General features: G+C 39.0%; 1 protein-coding gene and 1 long non-coding RNA gene across 7 annotated transcripts; one reads left to right on the forward strand and one right to left on the reverse strand.

Annotated features, from left to right (window-relative positions):
• The first annotated feature begins 2,434 nt into the window (after nt 1-2,434).
• LOC130904759 (hepatocyte growth factor-regulated tyrosine kinase substrate-like) lies at nt 2,435-15,850 on the forward strand. Of its 6 annotated transcripts, XM_057817742.1 has the most exons (10): nt 2,435-2,691; nt 2,774-2,885; nt 3,811-3,921; nt 4,792-4,878; nt 8,353-8,457; nt 9,722-9,826; nt 12,159-12,263; nt 14,529-14,669; nt 14,922-15,104; nt 15,176-15,850. In XM_057817742.1, the coding sequence occupies exons 3-10, from the start codon at nt 3,811-3,813 to the stop codon at nt 15,305-15,307; spliced, it is 969 nt and encodes a 322-aa protein (XP_057673725.1). In that variant the 5' UTR covers nt 2,435-2,691; nt 2,774-2,885; the 3' UTR covers nt 15,308-15,850. The 6 variants fall into 6 exon arrangements, with proteins under 6 accessions (XP_057673725.1, XP_057673728.1, XP_057673724.1 ...); XM_057817745.1 differs by lacking the exon at nt 4,792-4,878 and having other exon boundaries at nt 2,436-2,691; XM_057817741.1 differs by lacking the exons at nt 2,435-2,691; nt 2,774-2,885 and adding an exon at nt 2,892-3,066.
• LOC130904761 (uncharacterized) lies at nt 15,596-17,322 on the reverse strand. Its single transcript, XR_009060900.1, has 5 exons — nt 17,169-17,322; nt 17,047-17,106; nt 16,941-16,985; nt 16,220-16,298; nt 15,596-16,158 (listed from the first exon to the last, which is right to left on the reverse strand). It is a non-coding gene; the product is annotated as an uncharacterized LOC130904761 (long non-coding RNA).
• Between the last annotated feature and the right edge of the window lie 1,528 nt (nt 17,323-18,850).

Below are 18,850 nucleotides of genomic sequence, written 5' to 3' on the forward strand. Positions count from 1 at the left end.
TAGTTATTCGCAATGCATGATGGGTAGGTCAGCTTCATTGTGGAAGGCGCCACGTGCTTTGGAGACTGCGCAGTCTTTGGAGGCAGGTTCGCTTGTGTAAACTAGGGACAGCTGAAAGAGGATGGCGTACACCAGGGTTCACTAAATCCAGACCTCGGTGCCACTTTTCCTGTCATGTTTTCCATGTCTCCCTCCTCCAACACACCTGAATCAAAATAATCAGGATCATTATCAAGCTTTTGGAGAGGTTGCTGATGACATAATCATTTGATCCAGGTGTGTTAGGGGAGAGAGACGTGGAAAACACGACAGGAAAAGTGGCACCGAGGTCCGGATTTAGTGAACCCTGGCGTACACTATTTGAAATGTCTAGGTGCATGCTAGTCGAAAGTGGGCTACCAAAATACCTATGGCACTATGCAGTACAAACTGCAGCAATGGTACGCAACAGATGTTATAATAGACGTACAGGACAAACTCCTTGCCAGATGTTGACGAACAAGAAACCAAATATTTCCAGAATGCAAAAATTTGGGTCTGTATGTTACACATACAAACAAGACAAGGGAAAATTGGATTCTACGTGTGGCAAAGGACATTTTGTTGGCTATGACAAAAATAGTCCAGCATATCTAGTCTACTATCCAGACACAAAGAAAGTACAAAAGCATAGGCTGGTGAAGTTTGTGAGCAAGGAAGTCATAGAAAAACAGACACAGACATGTGACATGGATCAAGATGAAGAATACAACATGATAAGATTACCAGAAACTGATCAAACAAATGTAGCGGTCAAAAACAGAACTGAAGATCCTGTAGAACCAAGTGCACATAGTGAGAGTCCAAAGGAAGTGACAAAATGTGAACTTGAGAGTAGAAGGTATCCCTCAGGAGAGAGGAGAAAACCGAGTCTTTTAGAAGACTTCATAACAGAAGACAGAGACAGGGATGGAGTTCATACCTCTGTAGACTACTGCTACAGGATGGTAATTGGTATACCTCAAACATATGAGGAGGCCATGAGTTCAAATAACTCAAAAGATTGGTCAAAAGCCATGGATGAAGAAATTCAGTCACTAAACGAAAATAAAACATTTACCTTGACAACACTGCCAAAAGGCAAGAAAACAGTGGGGGTAAATGGGTTTATGCACTCAAAAGGGATGAAGATGGGAGAGATACGTACAAAGCATGATTTGTGGCTCATGATTCATGTGATTTGTGTAAAGGGATTTAACCAGAAAGTGGGAATACACTATGGAGAGACATTTTCATGATTAACGCAGTACTTTAATGAACCCACGGAGGTGCAGTGGACTACTGTGAACTGTCATTTCTAAGGGACAACTAGTTGTGCTGTAACGTAACGCGGGGATTCTGAGATTGACAAAGTCTAGCATCACGTTACCATTTGTTTGCTTGTTTTTGATATCTGTTTGCTTGCGTTTGTGGGATTGTAATCAATAAATTTCATTTATTCTGCATTTTTTAATCAATAAACATCGTCTATTGAGCAAAAGTGTGCCTGTTACTGATTCACCGCGAACTTGGAAATTTAGGAAAACAATACCTAAAAGGTACTTCTGAAAAGAGCCTTAGTTTCAAAAGAGACGACAATGCGAAACTTGGTATACGGTCATATAGTGATGCTGACTGGGCAGCTGATACTAGCGACAGGCGTAGTACTTCAGGATACTGTGTTTTGTTGAGCAAGAATAGATCTCAAATTTCTTGGAAAAAAAAGAAACAACCTACAGTCACACTATCTACCTGTGAAGCTAAATATATGGCACTGGCTTCAACCATACAAGAATGCCTATATTTAGAACAACTACTAGGTAGCATTGATCATTATCAGTACACTCCAACAACTGTACACGATGACAACCAAGGGACAATCGCTCTTGCCAAAAATCCTGTTAATAGACAGAGATGCAAGCATGTGGACATTAAATATCATTTTATTAGATCTACTGTGAATCAGGGAAGAGTAACATTGACGTATTGTCCAACGGATGACATGATAGCTGATATCATGACAAAACCTGTAACTAAGTTAAAATTGAAGAAGTTATTTTTATTTTTATTAAGTGTTATTTTTGGAATTTGAAATGTAAAAGTTCATTTGTTTGTTAAAAAGGGCATCAACATGAAAACAAGTGGGGGTTTTGAGAGAAATGTTGGGAGAAATATTTTGTATTCATAAATATGTCCTCAGTTGATGTTGAAATAATGTTCCTATTGCTTGTTATTATTGACATATTATCTTTTCACCACAAGATGGCAGGATGGGACTTAATTGTCTAAAGTGCTACTTTTCTTCTTTTTGTTTGACTTTGATTACTTTGAATTGTGGGATTGCCTGTGAATCTTTTCACCACAAGATGGCAGGATGGGACTTAATTGTCTAAAGTGCTACTTTTCTTCTTTTTGTTTGACTTTGATTACTTTGAATTGTGGGATTGCCTGTGAAGACAGCAATGAGAGGGAATGTATCCGCATGTCGATGGAAGTTAAATACGACGAGTTTTGGCTAAAAGTCAACTTATTCTCCGTCAATTACTCCTACGAATGTAACGTTGAGCTGCAACCACCTCAACACAAGTGTTCCTCCAAGTACTCCACCATTCCTAAATGTGGGATAGAGAAAGAGGTCCGCGTTTGCGAGCCCTGCTTTGAGCTGCTGAACAAGTGAGTACTCAAGCTACTTTACGCCGACAAGTGCTGTGCTTCCTCTGATTATTCATGAGGTTGTTTGTACTCCCCTGGCCAGCCACCCTTCCCTATCTCCTCCGCTTAGGAAAGCCGAGGGAAAACCAACATCCACTAGTGCTGCAGAGCTGCCACTGGAGTATCTCACCAGCCCGCTTTCACAGCAATCCTAAGTAAAGGACTCATAAATAGCAGCACATCAGAGAATAAGCCACACACCCCAAATTTCATTAAATTGAAGCAAAAATACAGAAGAGCTTCACCTATAAGTCGCAGTTGTTTAATATTTGATGGTTACGCAGAAAGATTTGATTGGTCATCAACACGCCGAGTTGCATCTTCTTCATTCATATGGTATGTCCTTGTTGTTCAAACAAAAGCCAAAGTCAAGAGTGTTTTTAAAGCCAGCCTGAAACTGCAAAAGCATTTAATTAAAAAAAATAAAATAAAAAAAAACGGGTCGCTTTAACTACAATTTTTTTTAAAAAAAAATATTTTTTTAAAAATTTGTCAAACCACTCATAGCTGCCTTAAACCCTTTATAGGGCACTTTAATGCTTTTTCCCCCCCCTTGTGTTTTGGGTGGGGCATAAATAGTGTATGACTATTTTTTTTCTCCTATGTTACCATTGAATTTTTAATCAATACAAAAAACTAAGATTAATATAAAAAATACTATTTATTATTGGTATGATTGAGACCTGGTGTCACACTAGTACAGGGGTTTTCAACCCAGTCCTCAAGGCACACTGTGGGTCCTGGTTTTTGTTCCAGCCGATCCAGCAGAGACAGTTGAACCAATGAGGCTTCTGCTAAAACAAGCCACACCTGACTGCAATCAACTGATTGCACTTGTAAAACACCAGATTGGGGAAAAAGTGTTGTCATCTTGTTTGGTAAGAATGAAATCCTGCACCCACAGTGTGCCTTAGTGGAATAGGTTGGGGACCCCTGCACTAGTACACCAAATGTTAATATTACAGCTTACATAACCCAAAATGTGATGCCCATATATTTGGACACCAGGTCTTTATGGAGTTTATTTTAATTATTTTTATTAAATTACTAAAATTAGATGATTATTGGTTTCTTGTCAAGATGCCCCCAAAAAGAGACGAGGCAGCCCTGCGCCGCGCTGCCAAAGAGGCTGAGAGGCAGAGGCAGATCCAGCGAGCGCAGAAACTGGAGATCATGTGGCAGAAGAAGCAGGTACTTTGCCTAAAATATATTGGACACTTCACAATAGAGTTGATATACTGTAGAATTGGATTCAAGTGTAGAATTAAAGGGACGATAAAGACCTAGCACGTAAACATAAAATATCATTTTATTAGATCTACTGTGAATCAGGGAAGAGTAACATTGACGTATTGTCCAACGGATGACATGGTAGCTGATATCATGACAAAACCTGTAACAAAGTTCAAATTGAAGTTTGACAGTGTTATTTTTGGAATTTGAAATGTAAAAGTTCATTTGTTTGTTAAAAAGGGCATCAACATGAGAACAAGTGAGGGTGTTGAGAGAAATGTTGGGAGAAATAGTTTGTATTCATGTGTCCTCAGTTGACATTGAAATAATGTTCCTATTGCTTGTTATTATTGACATATTAGTTTTTCACCACAAGATGGCAGGGTGGGACTTGATTGTCTAAAGTGCTACTTCTTTTTGTATGACTTTGATCACTTTGAATTGTGGGATTGCCTGTGAAGACAGCAATGAGAGAGGATGTATTCGCATGTTGATGGAAATTAAATACGACGAGTTTTGGTAAAAGACAACTTATTCTCCGTCAATTACTCATACGAATGCAACGTAATGCTGCAACCACCTCAACAAAGTCAAAGAAGAGGAGGAGTCGTATTTGTCGTTGTTTTCCTCGGATGAGTCGGCGTCTCGGAGAGTAAAAGTGACGGCAGCGTGCAAACGGCGGACGTGTGTGACGCTGGTGTGACGTGGCTCCGTGACCTATTCAAAAAGAAACTTTATTGAGTGCGCAAAAAAAAAAAAAAACTTTATTGGGTCGCATGCCTGAAAAAATTGAACTGAACTACTTGTCAATATTTTTGAAATATCCAGTGCTTGCAAGAGCAAGAGAAGGAGCGGCAGATGCACATTGTCCAGATGAGAGCCCAGATGCCCGCTTATTCTCTGCCCTATGCACAGGTGAACACACCCACTCATTTGGAAATCAAAAAACAGAGTTCACGTTAGCAGTGCAACGGTTTGCAGTTCAAAGCCGAAGTGATATTCCGATCGCTGTCAAGCACCTGTGTAATAGAAGCCGAGTAGCTCCCTCTCTTGCTTACGAGCGAAGTGAAAGTGAAACGAGAAAGGAAACAAAAAGCTATGGCGAGCGGAGGAGTGGAGAGACCGAATTTTGAGGAAGCACTGGCTTCTTTCAAATCTGCGGTGTGGCAACATTTCGGTTTCCCCATGGACTACAATGCGGAGGGAGAGAAAATAGGAGGGAGAGAAAATAATGAGAAAAAAAAGAGAAATTGCTAGCATTGCTCAGCGCTTGTTCCCTAATGGCAACACTTATAACATGACTGGCACCTCAGCCGGCATCACCCACAGATATCACTTTCTCAGAGCAGGACAACCCCGGAGATGACACCAGTGAAAACACACGGCGGGCTTCGTTAATTTATTTGCAACGCTTGACCCGCGTTACATTGTTCCCTCGCGGACATATTTCTCCAACAACGTATTCCCCGACATTTATGAAATGGCACGCAAAGCCATCGAAGATGACTTCGCTAAAGCACAAAGTTTCGCCGTGACCACTGATAGTTGGACGTCCCGTGCTACAGAGTGCTACTACCTAACTGTGACAGTCCACTATAATTCATACCTGTCAAGTTGTACGGTCTCGGCGTAATTTGTACAAGTGAGAACTGAGTTTTAAATGTGTACGTTTTTTGTGCATTACGTTTTTTTCATTAATACATTGTAGAGCTGAAACGAGTACTCGAGCAACTCGAGTAACTCGAGTTTAAAAACTGATCCGAGTAATTTTATTCACCTCGAGTAATCGTTTATTTTGACAGCTCTAAGCATCACGTTTTGCTCGGACTACTTTTAATGCGGGACAACGCGCTGTCACGTGCGGAGAGGAAGAAGGAAAAAAAAAAACTTACTGCAGCCGACAGCCGCCACAAACGACGCCGACGTTGCTAAATACTAGCCCGCACGATGCTACGTTGGTACAGGTAGCGTCTGATGCGTCTCATAGAGATCACATGTATGTTGAACTAGATTCGAAATGACAGACTCGGCCGCGTCTGGGCAGCGTTGGTAGACAGCCGCCATCTTAAAGCAGTAGAGCGCTAAGCGCTAATAAAGAGCGCTAAGCGCTAATAAATAAGATTAACGTTACTGTCGCTACTAGCTCACGTAACGTTAGCCCTGCGGAGGGCTAGGTTTCAAATAAATTATGACCACTGTCGATGCGTGGCTAACGTAACTTACATACAGGCTTTAGCATAACATAGCATTGTGGAGTGATGAGGGTGTAAAATAAAAACTTAATCATGCTAACTATCAGTTCTAGCTCAGTAGTCATTTCTTGATAAAACACCCAAGTAGCACTGGTCCCTAATGTGCTCCAATACAGCCTGTATCATACATTTATTTCGAACACTGCAAAAACTCAAAATCCTATCAGGACTTACAGTTTAGACTAACTTAAAACTTAACTAGAACTTAAAAATGGCTTGACACAAAGAGAAATTCAATTGAAACACGTGAGAAAAAATCCTAACTTTTAAGTGATGTGTGTTATCAAGCGTAACGGCATTTTTAGGTAAGATATATATATATATATATATATATATATATATATATATATATATATATATATATATTTTGTTTGTTTGTTTGTTTTTAATAAGATCTAAAAGTTTTTTGAGTGAAAGCAGTGAATTAGTCTTTTTTTTTTTAATTCTAGTTACATCTGAGATGCAATTGTTGGCTGTTTTCAACTATATACATCGAAAATAAAGACATTGATTGACTGAAAATGGTTCAAGATTAGATGAAATGTCTTGTTTTCTCATGTATATTTATAATTGCTCTTCACCTAAAAATATATTTGTTTTATCCGATTACTCGATTAATCGATAGAATTTTCAGTCGATTACTCGATTACTAAAATATTCGATAGCTGCAGCCCTAATACATTGGTTGAATGATGCGAGAAAAGTCAGGGACACGGAGAGGGAAGAGTGTTTGTTGTGACGCTGTAGCAAACGCATTGCTCGGCTAGGTGGCTCCAATATTTCCTGACTGTAGCAGACAGCCTACAACCTACGCCGAGATATCTCATGCATATAGAACTACATGCGAAATGAAAGACTTGGTAGCGTTAGTAAACAGCCGCCATTATAGAGCAGTAAACTTCTCAGAAAGGCTCTGTTGTGGTGAACCTTCCTAGTGAACCTAAGTAACATTTTATCTAAAATACTCCTAAATCGACAAAATCTTGACTTGAGTCTATCTTTAAATGATGAAACAGTTTTAAAATTTTCACATGTCGAAAGTAGACAGAAGGGAACTAATCCAAAAACGGGAGCAATTTTATCAACTATAATGGATGATTCAGAACATTAAATGACCTCCAAACATAGCAAAGGTTACTATGTTTTTTGTTTTTGTTTTTTTTTTTTTAAAAAAAAATGAAAGAAAAAAAAACATGAAAGGTAAGACCAGTTACTTTGACAAGTAACTTTTTTACTACTGTGTGTGTGTATTTCATTAGTCAGTCACTAAACTAGCCAAAGAGCTAAGAAGCATGTTAACAGTCGAAAATGTTTACATTTTGAAGTGTTTATTTCTTTTTCTTAAAAGCAAAATAAAGGCAGTTTAAAAAAAAAAATGCAAAAAGCAAAACGAAACCGAACCGAAACTGTGATCCCAAAACCGAGGTTCAAACCGAACCGTGGGCTAACTGAACCGTTGCACCCTTAATAGATAGCACATCAGAGAATAAGCCGCACACCTCAAATTTCATTAAATTGAAGCAAAAATACAGAAGAGCTTCACCTATAAGTCGCAGTTGTTTAATATTTGATGGTTACACAGAAAGATTTCATCAACACGCCGAGTTGCATCTTCTTCATTCATATGGTATGTCCTTGTCGTTCAAACACCAGCCAGACAAAGTCAAGAGTGTTTTTAAAGCCAGCCTGAAACTACAAAAGCATTTAATTAAAAAAAAAAAAAAAAAAAAAAAAAAAAAAAAAACAGGTCGCTTTAACTACAAATTAAAAAAAAATTTTTTTTTTAATTTGTCAAACCACTCATAGCTACCTTAAACCCTTTATAGGGCACTTTAATGCTTTTTTTTTTTCAAACTTGTGTTTTGGGGGGCATAAATAGTGTATGACTATTTTTTTTTCTCCTATGTTACCATTGCATTTTTAATCAATAAAAAAACAAAGATTCATATAGAAAATACTATTTATTATTGGTATGATTGAGACCTGGTGTCACACTAGTACACCAAATGTTAATATTGCAGCCTACATAACCCAAATTGTGATGCCCGTATATTTGGACACCAGGTCTTTATGGAGTTTATTTTTAATTTTTATTATTAAAATACTAAAATTAGATGATTATTGGTTTCTTGTCAAGATGCCCCCAAAAAGAGACGAGGCAGCCCTGCGCCGCGCTGCCGAAGAGGCTGAGAGGCAGATCCAGCGGGCGCAGAAACTGGAGATCATGCGGCAGAAGAAGCAGGTACTTTGCCCAAAATATATTGGACACTTCACAATAGAGTTGATATACTGTAGAATTGGATTCAAGTGTAGAATTAAAGGGACAATAAAGACCTAGTATAAATTGCCTTCTTATGAAATCAAATGGTAAATTTCTTAGACCTCTGATAATGTAGAAAATAATGCTTCAACCCCCAAAAATGGCAATGCTTACGAGAGCAGCCAATTTTTGAGGTCAGTTATACCAACGCACATACACAGTGATAGACTCCAACACAGGTGACTGTGATAATGGAAAATAATGAAGTCTTGACTCAAGGAAGGGCGGGCAATTGGGATACTCACATTTGACTAGCTAAAATTGTACCAGTATTTGTAAAATGTCTGCCTCCATGTTAGGCAGCCAATTCCTGGAAATGCCGGCCTTTATTTACATTTTCCCCGCCTTGACACATCAGAAAAATTAAATTCTGTTTTTAAACAAGGTTCTTTGTGCTAAAATGCACACAATAAAGGTGTTCTCTGTCCTTTTAACCCTTTAACACCGGACGTGTTGGCTGCGACACTTTTACGCATATCATTTTTGAAGCCTCGTCGCGTTGTAATTACGTCACCCCCGTGCCGCTGGTTGCTCTCATTTGAAAGTACGGAAGCTGATGTCCACACCAGTTTTTTTTTTTTTAAGTCAATCGACCAAGTAAAACGGGAGATAATGTCGTTTGAGTTTTATAGTTTTATTGTACTCATAAATATGCATTAAAACGCCGCATGGACCATGTGTTTATCTCCATATTTCCATCATTTGTTGCCCTTTTTCAAAACCGAAAGCAGCACAAAAGACTACATATTCCAAGAGCCGTTGTGATGTCAAGAAGGACGAACCTAATGTGAACATTTTTATAAATTGCCGAGCGATGCGCCATCTAAGGAAAAGGAGACATGCGAAGCAAGCAACAGCCAGTTGGATTGAGCGAGCAACTTTGAAACATGCAGAATGAATCGAAAACTAAATTTAGCACAAGCTAATGCATTATTTTATTAAGTCAAAGAAGAGGAGGAGCCATATTTGTCGTTGTTTTCCTCGGATGAGTCAGCGTCTCAGCAAGTAAAAGTGACGTCAGCGTGCACACGGCGGACGTGTGTGACGCTGGTGTGACGTGGCTTCATGACCTATTCAAGAAGAAACTTTATTGAGTGCACAAAAAAAAACAACAACAAAAACTGAATTGGGTCGCATGCCTGAAAAATTGAACTGAACTAATGGTCAATATTTTTGAAACATCCAGCGCTTGCAAGAGCAAGAGAAGGAGCGGCAGATGCGTCTGGAGCAGCAGAAGCACACTGTCAAAATGAGAGCCCAGATGCCCGCTTTTTCTCCTCCCTACGCACAGGTGAACACACCCACTCACTTGGAAATCAAAAAACAGAGTTCACGTTAGCAGTGCAACGGTTTGCGGTTCAAAGCCGAACCGTACAGTTTGCCCTGTACAGTTCAATACGCCTTTATGAACCGCGCCTTTTCGGTTTTGCAATTAATTTATTCCGGACACTTGTGGAATGAATTGGTCGAGCTCTGTGTGCCTGTGTGTGACGTGAAGCACAGATGTGGAGAAATTCCCGCCCCGCCGCAAGTAAATGTCCGATCGCTGTCAAGCACCTGTGTAATAGAAGCCGAGTAACGCCCTCTCTCGTTTACGAGCGAAGTGAAAGTGAAACAAGAAAGAAAACAAAAAGCTATGACGAGCGGAGGAGTGGAGAGACCGAATTTTGAGGAAGCTTTGGCTTCTTTCAAATCTGCGGTGTGAGAACATTTCGGTTTCCCTGTGGACTACAATGCGGAGGGAGAGAAAATAGGAGGGAGAGAAAATAATGAGAAAAAAAAAAGAAATTGCTAGCATTGCTCAGCGCTTGTTCCCTAATGGCAACACTTATAACATGACTGGCACCTCAGCCGGCATCACCCACAGATATCACTTTCTCAGAGCAGGACAACCCCGGAAATGACACCAGTGAAAACACACGGCGGGCTTCGTTAATTTATTTGCAACGCTTGACCCGCGTTACATTGTTCCCTCGCGGACATATTTCTCCAACAACGTATTCCCCTACATTTATGAAATGGCACGCAAAGCCATCGAAGATGACTTCGCTAAAGCACATAGTTTCGCCGTGACCACTCATAGTTGGACGTCCCGTGCTACAGAGTGCTACTACCTAACTGTGACGGTGCACTATAATTCATACCTGTCAAGTTGTACGGTCTCGGAGTAATTTGTACAAGTGAGAACTGAGTTTTAAATGTGTACGTTTTTTGTGCATTACGTTATTTTCGTTAATACATTGGTTGAATGATGCGAGAAAAGTCAGGGACACGGAGAGGGAAGAGTGTTTGTTGTGACGCTGTAGCAAACACATTGCTAGGCTAGGTGGCTCCAATATTTCCTGACTGTAGCAGACAGCCTACAACCTACGCCGAGATATCTCATGCATATAGAACTACATGCGAAATGACAGACTTGGTAGCGTTAGTAAACAGCCGCCATTTTAGAGCAGTAAACTTCTCAGAAAGGCTCTGTTGTGGTGAACCTTCCTAGTGAACCTAAGTAACATTTTATCTAAAATACTCCTAAATCGACAAAATCTTAACTTGAGTCTATCTTTAAATGATGAAACAGTTTTAAAATTTTCACATGTCGAAAGTAGACAGAAGGGAACTAATGCAAAAACGGGAGCAATTTTATCAACTATAACGGTTGATTCAGAACATTAAATGACCTCCAAACATAGCAAAGGTTACTATGTTTTTTGGTTTTGTGTTTTTTAAAAAAAAAAAAAAAAGAAAGAAAAACAGACATGAAAGGTAAGACCAGTTACTTTGACAAGTAACTTTTTTACTACTGTGTGTGTGTATTTCATTAGTCAGTCACTAAACTAGCCAAAGAGCTAAAAGGCATGTTAACAGTCGAAAATGTTTACATTTTAAGTGTTTATTTCTTTTTCTTAAAAGCAAAATAAAGGCAGTTTAAAAAAAAAAAATGCAAAAAGCAAAACGAAACCGAACCGAAACCGTGATCCCAAAACCGAGGTTCAAACCGAACCGTGGGCTAACTGAACCGTTGCACCCCTAATAGATAGCACATCAGAGAATAAGCCACACACCTCAGATTTCATTAAATTGAAGCAAAAATAAAGAAGAGCTTCACCTATAAGTCGCAGTTGTTTAATATTTGATGGTTACACAGAAAGATTTGATTGGTCATCAACACGCCGAGTTGCATCTTCTTCATTCATATGGTATGTCCTTGTAATTAAAATAAAAAAAAAAAAAAACAGGTCGCTTTAACTACAAATTAAAAAAAAAAATTTTTTTTTAATTTGTCAAATCACTCATAGCTACCTTAAACCCTTTATAGGGCACTTTAATGCTTTTTTTTTTCTCAAACTTGTGTTTTGGGGGGCATAAATAGTGTATGACTATTTTTTTTTCTCCTATGTTACCATTGCATTTTTAATCAATAAAAAAACAAAGATTCATAAAAAATACTATTTATTATTGGTATGATTGAGACCTGGTGTCACACTAGTACACCAAATGTTAATATTGCAGCCTACATAACCCAAATTGTGATGCCCATATATTTGGACACCAGGTCTTTATGGAGTTTATTTTTAATTATTATTATTAAAATACTAAAATTAGATGATTATTGGTTTCTTGTCAAGATGCCCCCAAAAAGAGACGAGGCAGCCCTGCGCCGCGCTGCCGAAGAGGCTGAGAGGCAGATCCAGCGGGCGCAGAAACTGGAGATCATGCGGCAGAAGAAGCAGGTACTTTGCCCAAAATATATTGGACACTTCACAATAGAGTTGATATACTGTAGAATTGGATTCAAGTGTAGAATTAAAGGGACAATAAAGACCTAGTATAAATTGCCTTCTTATGAAATCAAATGGTAAATTTCTTAGACCTGTGATAATGTAGAAAATAATGCTTCAACCCCCAAAAATGGCAATGCTTACGAGAGCAGCCAATTTTTGAGGTCAGTGATACCAACGCACATACACACTGATAGACTCCAGCACAGGTGACTGCGATAATGGAAAATAATGACGTCTTGACTCAAGGAAGGTTGGCAATTGGGATACTCACATTTGACTGGCTAAAATAGTACCAGTATTTGTAAAATGTCTGCCTCCATGTTGGGCAGCCAATTCCTGGAAATGCTGGCATGTATTTACATTTTCCCCGCCTTGACACACCAGAAAAATTAAATTCTGTTTTTAAACAAGGTTCTTTGTGCTAAAATGCACAGAATAAAGGGGTTCTCTGTCCTTTTAACCCTTTAACGTGTTGGCTGCGACACTTTAACGCATATCATTTTTGAAGCCTCGTCGCGCTGTAATTACGTCACCCACGTGCCGCTGGTTGCTCTCATTTGAAAGTACGGAAGCTGATGTCCACACCAGTTTTTTTTTTTTTAAGTCAATCGACCAAGTAAAACGGGAGATGATGTCATTTGAGTTTTATAGTTTTATAGTACTCATAAATATGCATTAAAACGCCGCATGGACCATGTGTTTATCTCCATATTTCCATCATTTGTTGCCCTTTTTCAAAACCGAAAGCAGCACAAAAAACTACATATCCCAAGAACCGTTGTGATGTCAAGAAGGACGAACCTAATGTGAACATTTTTAATAAATTGCCGAGCGATGCGCCATCTAAGGAAAAGGAGGCATGCGAAGCAAGCAACGGCCTGTTGGATCGAGAGAGCAACTTTGAAACGTGCAGAATGAATCGAAAACTGAATTTAGCACAAGCTAATGCATTATTTTATTAAGTCAAAGAAGAGGAGGAGCCGTATTTGTCGTTGTTTTCCTCGGATGAGTTGGCGTCTCGGCGAGTAAAAGTGACTGCAGCGTGCAAACGGCGGACGTGTGTGACGCTGGTGTGACATGGCTTCGTGACCTATTCAAGAAGAAACTATTGAGTGCGCAAAAAAAAAAAAAAAACTTAATTAGGTCGCATGCCTGAAAAATTGAACTGAACTACTTGTCAATATTTTTGAAAATACTTTTTTTCAATGTTATATATTTTTTTCTTCACTATGAATCTTTTCAATTTTCATATAGATGCGTGCTCGAGAAACTTGATTGCATGTACGTATATACTTTCGATAAGGCGATGGGTACAATACCCTAACTTCACAAAGAGATATCCGCCAAACCCTTTTTGTGTTAGATGGTATATATATTTTTTTCCCTCACTATTTTGCACTTTATATAACCTGTTTTACCATGGTATATGTAAAGGCCAAAAACTCCTATGACCATAGCTGCTGTCTGTGTTGAATTGTCAAACATAAAACTATTCAATCGTATTTTTTATTGAATGTGTATCATAACAAGTTAAATAAATATTATCATTATAAATATTATCAAGCTTCAAAACGGTTGGTCGAGCATGTTTGGTTGTCAATGGGACATCAACATTACAAATTTTGAAAAAAGATTTTGGGATTTTTTGTTGTTGTCTTTTTTGGTCCCAAAATGTGGATTATAATTGGTCAGTGAAGAAAACAACAGTTTGGACATGAAGTTCAAGGTGTCCTGAAAAAAGGGACCCAACCTGGCCATTGTGAACATTTTTTCTTTGAAATATAAAGGCAACATCAAAGGCATGCAAATCTGGCCAAAATAGGCTTAGGTGTTAAAGGGTTAAAACATGGAGAGGTACTTCCTTTGTCCAACACATCTGAATAATTGACACAACTGTAACTACACAGTTGGTCTTTAAATTCCTCAAGCTACATTTTGAAAAGGGGGAAAAAACATCCGAATAAGAATATTCTGGAAAGTGCTGATTATTTTTTGGTTGTGGTTCAATTTTAAAAAATGCACATTTTAGAGGCTGAGGATGATTAAAGTAAAGCTTACATCTCTTAGAAATATTACCATCTCAACACTTGAGGCTATTAACTCTATTGGGTTATTGCTGTGAAATAACCACTAAAAGCAGCCATACGTAGCTGTGTTGTGCCCTTATTGCCAAGCTGTCACTCTGCTCTGAAATGTTTTGTTGTTGTGCTGTAGGAATACTTGGAGATGCAACGGCAGCTGGCCATCCAGCGCTTGCAAGAGCATGAGAAGCGGCGGCAGATGCGTCTGGAGCAGCAGAAGCACACTGTCCAGATGAGAGCCCAGATGCCCGCTTTCTCTCTGCCCTATGCTCAGGTGAACACACCCACTCACTTGAAAATAAAAAAATACAGAGTTCACGTGTGTAAAAAGCATTGTGATATTATGATCGAATAGTCGCTACCAGCCTCTCCCAGTAAAAATGGGTTGGTTGTCTACTGCTATCAATGGCAGCCAATTAGGTAAATAAGTGCCCTACAAAGGTTTAATTATTAAACGTTGGTACTTCTGGTCCTACGTAGTCAATAGCAGAAAGTGAATGCATTGTACTCCTTCTCGCATGCGCAGAATGCGGCATCGCAGGCCCAGAGCCTACCCCCCATGACCCAGGCTGCCCCAACCAACGGCATGGGGTATATGGGCTATCCTGCCTACAGCATGCAGAAGATGATATCAACTCTTCCAGGGCAGGACCCTAACATGGCTGTCCAACAGCAGTACATGCCCGGCCAGCAGCCCATGTACCAACAGGTCAATGATTACTTATTTCCCTCTATTTTTTCTAGCTCAACTCCTCACTATTTTTAACTTACTTATTCTAGGTGGCGTCTCCCGGTGGCCCCCAGCAGCCAGCTCAGCCAACCCCGCAGCAGCTGCCACCGCATCAGCAGCACCACCCCCCTGCCCAGGTGGTCCCGGGCAGTGCGGAGGCGCAACTCATCTGTTTTGACTGAAAGCTGCTGCTGCTTGCTTGCTTTCTCTAATCAGGCCTCGCACACTACTACTCCCCCACTTCTGATCATTCACATCTCCACTGTCATGTCGTGGCAATGTGAAATCTTGTGATGATCTCTTTACATTAGTGTGGGTGAAAAAATGGGGTGAGCTAACCCTCAACCGATTACCTGTTCCTTGTATTTCCTCCTTCACAAGTAGTCTCTTAACAATGAAATAAGAAAATACTAATTACAGGGGAAGAAACACATGGCAAAAAAGCATGTTGATTTTAATTGTATTCCAAAGTGGACCCTGTCTGAACACTTTATTTTTTGACTGAGAGGTGTTTGAAAGACACGCGTGTGTCTTTAAGGAAGGGAGGGGCTTGGAACGAACAGCACTAACACATCTTCAGGATCACAGCTTAACATTCCGCTTGTCTGTTCCACTTTTCTTCGTTGTAAAGTGTTTTCAATATTTAAAAATAGTTATGGATTCATGGTTGAACCACTGAAGCTATACAGAGAATACAAATAAATCATAATGTAAATCATGAAAAAGGGCCTCTTAAACTGTAATTATTTGTTAGTGTGCCTGTCTTTGCACATGTATGCTAAATGTGCACAAGGATGAGTGGAACTGCTTTTGGCTGTATTAAATCCATTGCTTTTAACTGATCCTTTACGCCATCATACCCGTCTGTCGGGCTCGCAAGTCATTTTAAATTTATATTTAATATCTGATACTTATTATCCACCTGTGTCATTTTTTTTTTCTCCCAAAGAGTCACAAGTTTGGCTAATTATACATGAATGCATTTCTATATTTTTCTGAAGATGAGACATTTGTAGCAGTCTTCCATGTCCACCTGTAAGACAAACATTTTTTGTGGAACTATTTACACAAAGCTGTGTGCAAAGGTAACTTACCATTCTCTCCATACGGATGCCATTCCCATAGGCCAGCTGCCGGAGCACGTCCACATCTGGAAGTCCCCATTCGGGATTCCTGAATAACAGGACATCACATCCTCAGCTTGATTTTAGTCTGACTTGCGCTGACTTACAGTGTCATAGTACAGTATTATAATGTTTATATGTCCTGTTGTGTTGGAAGAGCAGAAAGAAGCACTGTGAATGCTGTAGGCCTATATTACACTTATGAATAATACAAATTAATGAATAGATGGCACATTATACAAAATATCAATTCTCTTGTGTACAGTTAACACTGACATTGGACTAAATCCAACCACCAAATAAATGTTATATAATAAAAAATGTTCAATACCGTTTAAAAATGATATATACAAATTAAAATTTAAAATTCTTATTTTTAGGCTCCAGCACCTCCGCGACCCTCGTGTGGAAAAGCGGCATGGAAAATGAATGAATGAAATTCTTATTTTTAATGAGACAAATGAATAAGAAATCAGAAAAATGACGACAGCATTTGCATTTGGAATGAATGCCTATTTAAAATGGGTTAAATTAGTTTCCATTTGATGTTACACACGGTTTTATTTAACATTAAAATATGTTATAATTGATCGTTTGCCGCCAGCCCCTCATAGTCCATATATATTTAGACGTCCGTCGACGTCAATAGCACTGAAAAATTAAAAATGCATGAACAAGGGACTCTACTCACACTTTGCGTAGTTCTTCATCTAGGAATTCATTAAATCGCAAACACCTAAAACATTAAACCCAAAGTCAATGTCAGTTTGAAACTTTAAAAAGTATGTGATACATACCCCATAGATTACCAGTAGGCCATTTTGTTTTATTACCTGACCTACACCATTGAAAACACCCTTGAAAGGTACAAAAAATAATTAGAACTTTGGGACGGACTATTCACACTATTACAACCTACCTGTGCTGTCTTAGAGGAACTGTACTGCAGATAGTTAATTGCAATAATGACATCACAGGATCCACTAGTAAGCCCCGCCCACTTTCCCCATGGTTCACTAGCATCCAGGTGCACACACAGGTGGCAGCACTGTTGTCATATTGGTCGCAGCGATGTATGCTTTGATGCTGTAATGTTGACACGTCACACCAAAGCCTGATAGCCTAATTTTGTGAATAGTGAACACATATTCATATTTTCTAATCCTACCTCTGCCGGGCCTCCTCCTGGATGTCTGACGGCTACCAGGTGACAAAAGGCATCTGCTGTGCAAAGCGGATGACGTGCTGTCCTGTTCCGGAACCAATTTCCATAGCGAGGAGCTGCTGTTGTGACTGGTCCTCCAACGCTTCTTCTAGAACCGAGCACACTTCCTCCCGGTTCCTCTCTGCTTGAGGAGACAGTAGCATGGCAAGTGAAGGAGGCCGCAAGGCCTCGGAGGTGTCTTCAGCTGGGTTTGAACCTTCACTGTCTTCTGCCTGGTCTGAAAATGTTAGAAAACATTGGTCAAGGTGGCTCACTGAGGTGAGATGTAAGTGAAGGCAGATGGGCCGCAGATGATCACTTCAAGAGGATTCCTTTTGTGCAAGAGTACCCAGAGAAAAACAACGCAAGCACAGATCCCCGTGGGAACGCTTGCAAACTTTACTTTGGAAGACTGGAGGCAGGAGCTATGGAGCTATGAGCGCAATGTGCTAACCACTAAGACAACATGACGCATAAGCATTACATTATTTAATGAAAGAATTAACCTTGGGATAAATTGTGCTTGTCAGACTAGTTCAAATGCAACATGTTTCGGTGTTTTATTGTTTTTGTGACGTGATTCTTTTTGTAAGGGCAATTAGCTGAGTCATATTTCATTTTATTGTGAATTTGACATTATATTTCTTTTAGTATAATTTAAGTATGTCAAGTGGAATTCAATTTGAACACTAAATAATTTACTTTCTCGGCACTTCATTTTTCTTTCACTTACTACTTAGTTACCTTTGATCAATTATTTAATATAATTCTACAATATTAATAGTCGACTATTGAGTACAGGTTTTGGGTATTTTGCTAACCTTAGTTAAAAAACAAAACAAAAACACACATTTTTATTTGGGTTGGGAATCTCTGGCATGAAGCCGATTCAATATGTATCTAGATACACAGGTTACGATTCGATTGAAAAACGATACATTTTTATGGCCGAGCGATTCGATACGATTCGATACAGTTTAAGAACGATACGGTTCGATACAGAGTGAAAACGATACGATGGTAAACATTTGTTGTGTGTGTTCGTACAGTATTTTAAACATATAAAAAAAGACCAAATTTCTAATAGCAAAATTAAACAACAAAATTATATACCAATGTTATGTTTTATTTTTTTATGAAAAAAAAATTAAGGCTTACTATATGACTGTCATTTTGTTGGATAGGATTGATAATAAAACTCCAGTGACAGACAACAATAAAGTGCAGTAATTCAATTACTATATTTCCTGGTGTTTTGAACACAAGAGGTAAGTAATTTAAGTGCAAACTTTCAACGTAAACATCTTACATACAAAAAATATTAATTATATGCAGCAGCTCTAGAAAAAAATGATTAAACCTGCAATGTTATCATAAATAAATAATAAATTATGCTT

This window comes from Corythoichthys intestinalis, chromosome 16, assembly GCF_030265065.1.
Source record: "Corythoichthys intestinalis isolate RoL2023-P3 chromosome 16, ASM3026506v1, whole genome shotgun sequence".
Lineage (NCBI taxonomy): Eukaryota > Metazoa > Chordata > Actinopteri > Syngnathiformes > Syngnathidae > Corythoichthys > Corythoichthys intestinalis.

What these genes read in the sequence shown, in the direction of transcription:
- LOC130904759 (XM_057817741.1), top strand. An exon ending in ATTCTCTGCCCTATGCACAG is followed by an intron (nt 4,879 to 8,352) that starts GTGAACACACCC and finishes TTTCTTGTCAAG; the next exon opens with ATGCCCCCAAAAAGAGACGA. An exon ending in TCATGCGGCAGAAGAAGCAG is followed by an intron (nt 8,458 to 9,721) that starts GTACTTTGCCCA and finishes TGAAACATCCAG; the next exon opens with CGCTTGCAAGAGCAAGAGAA.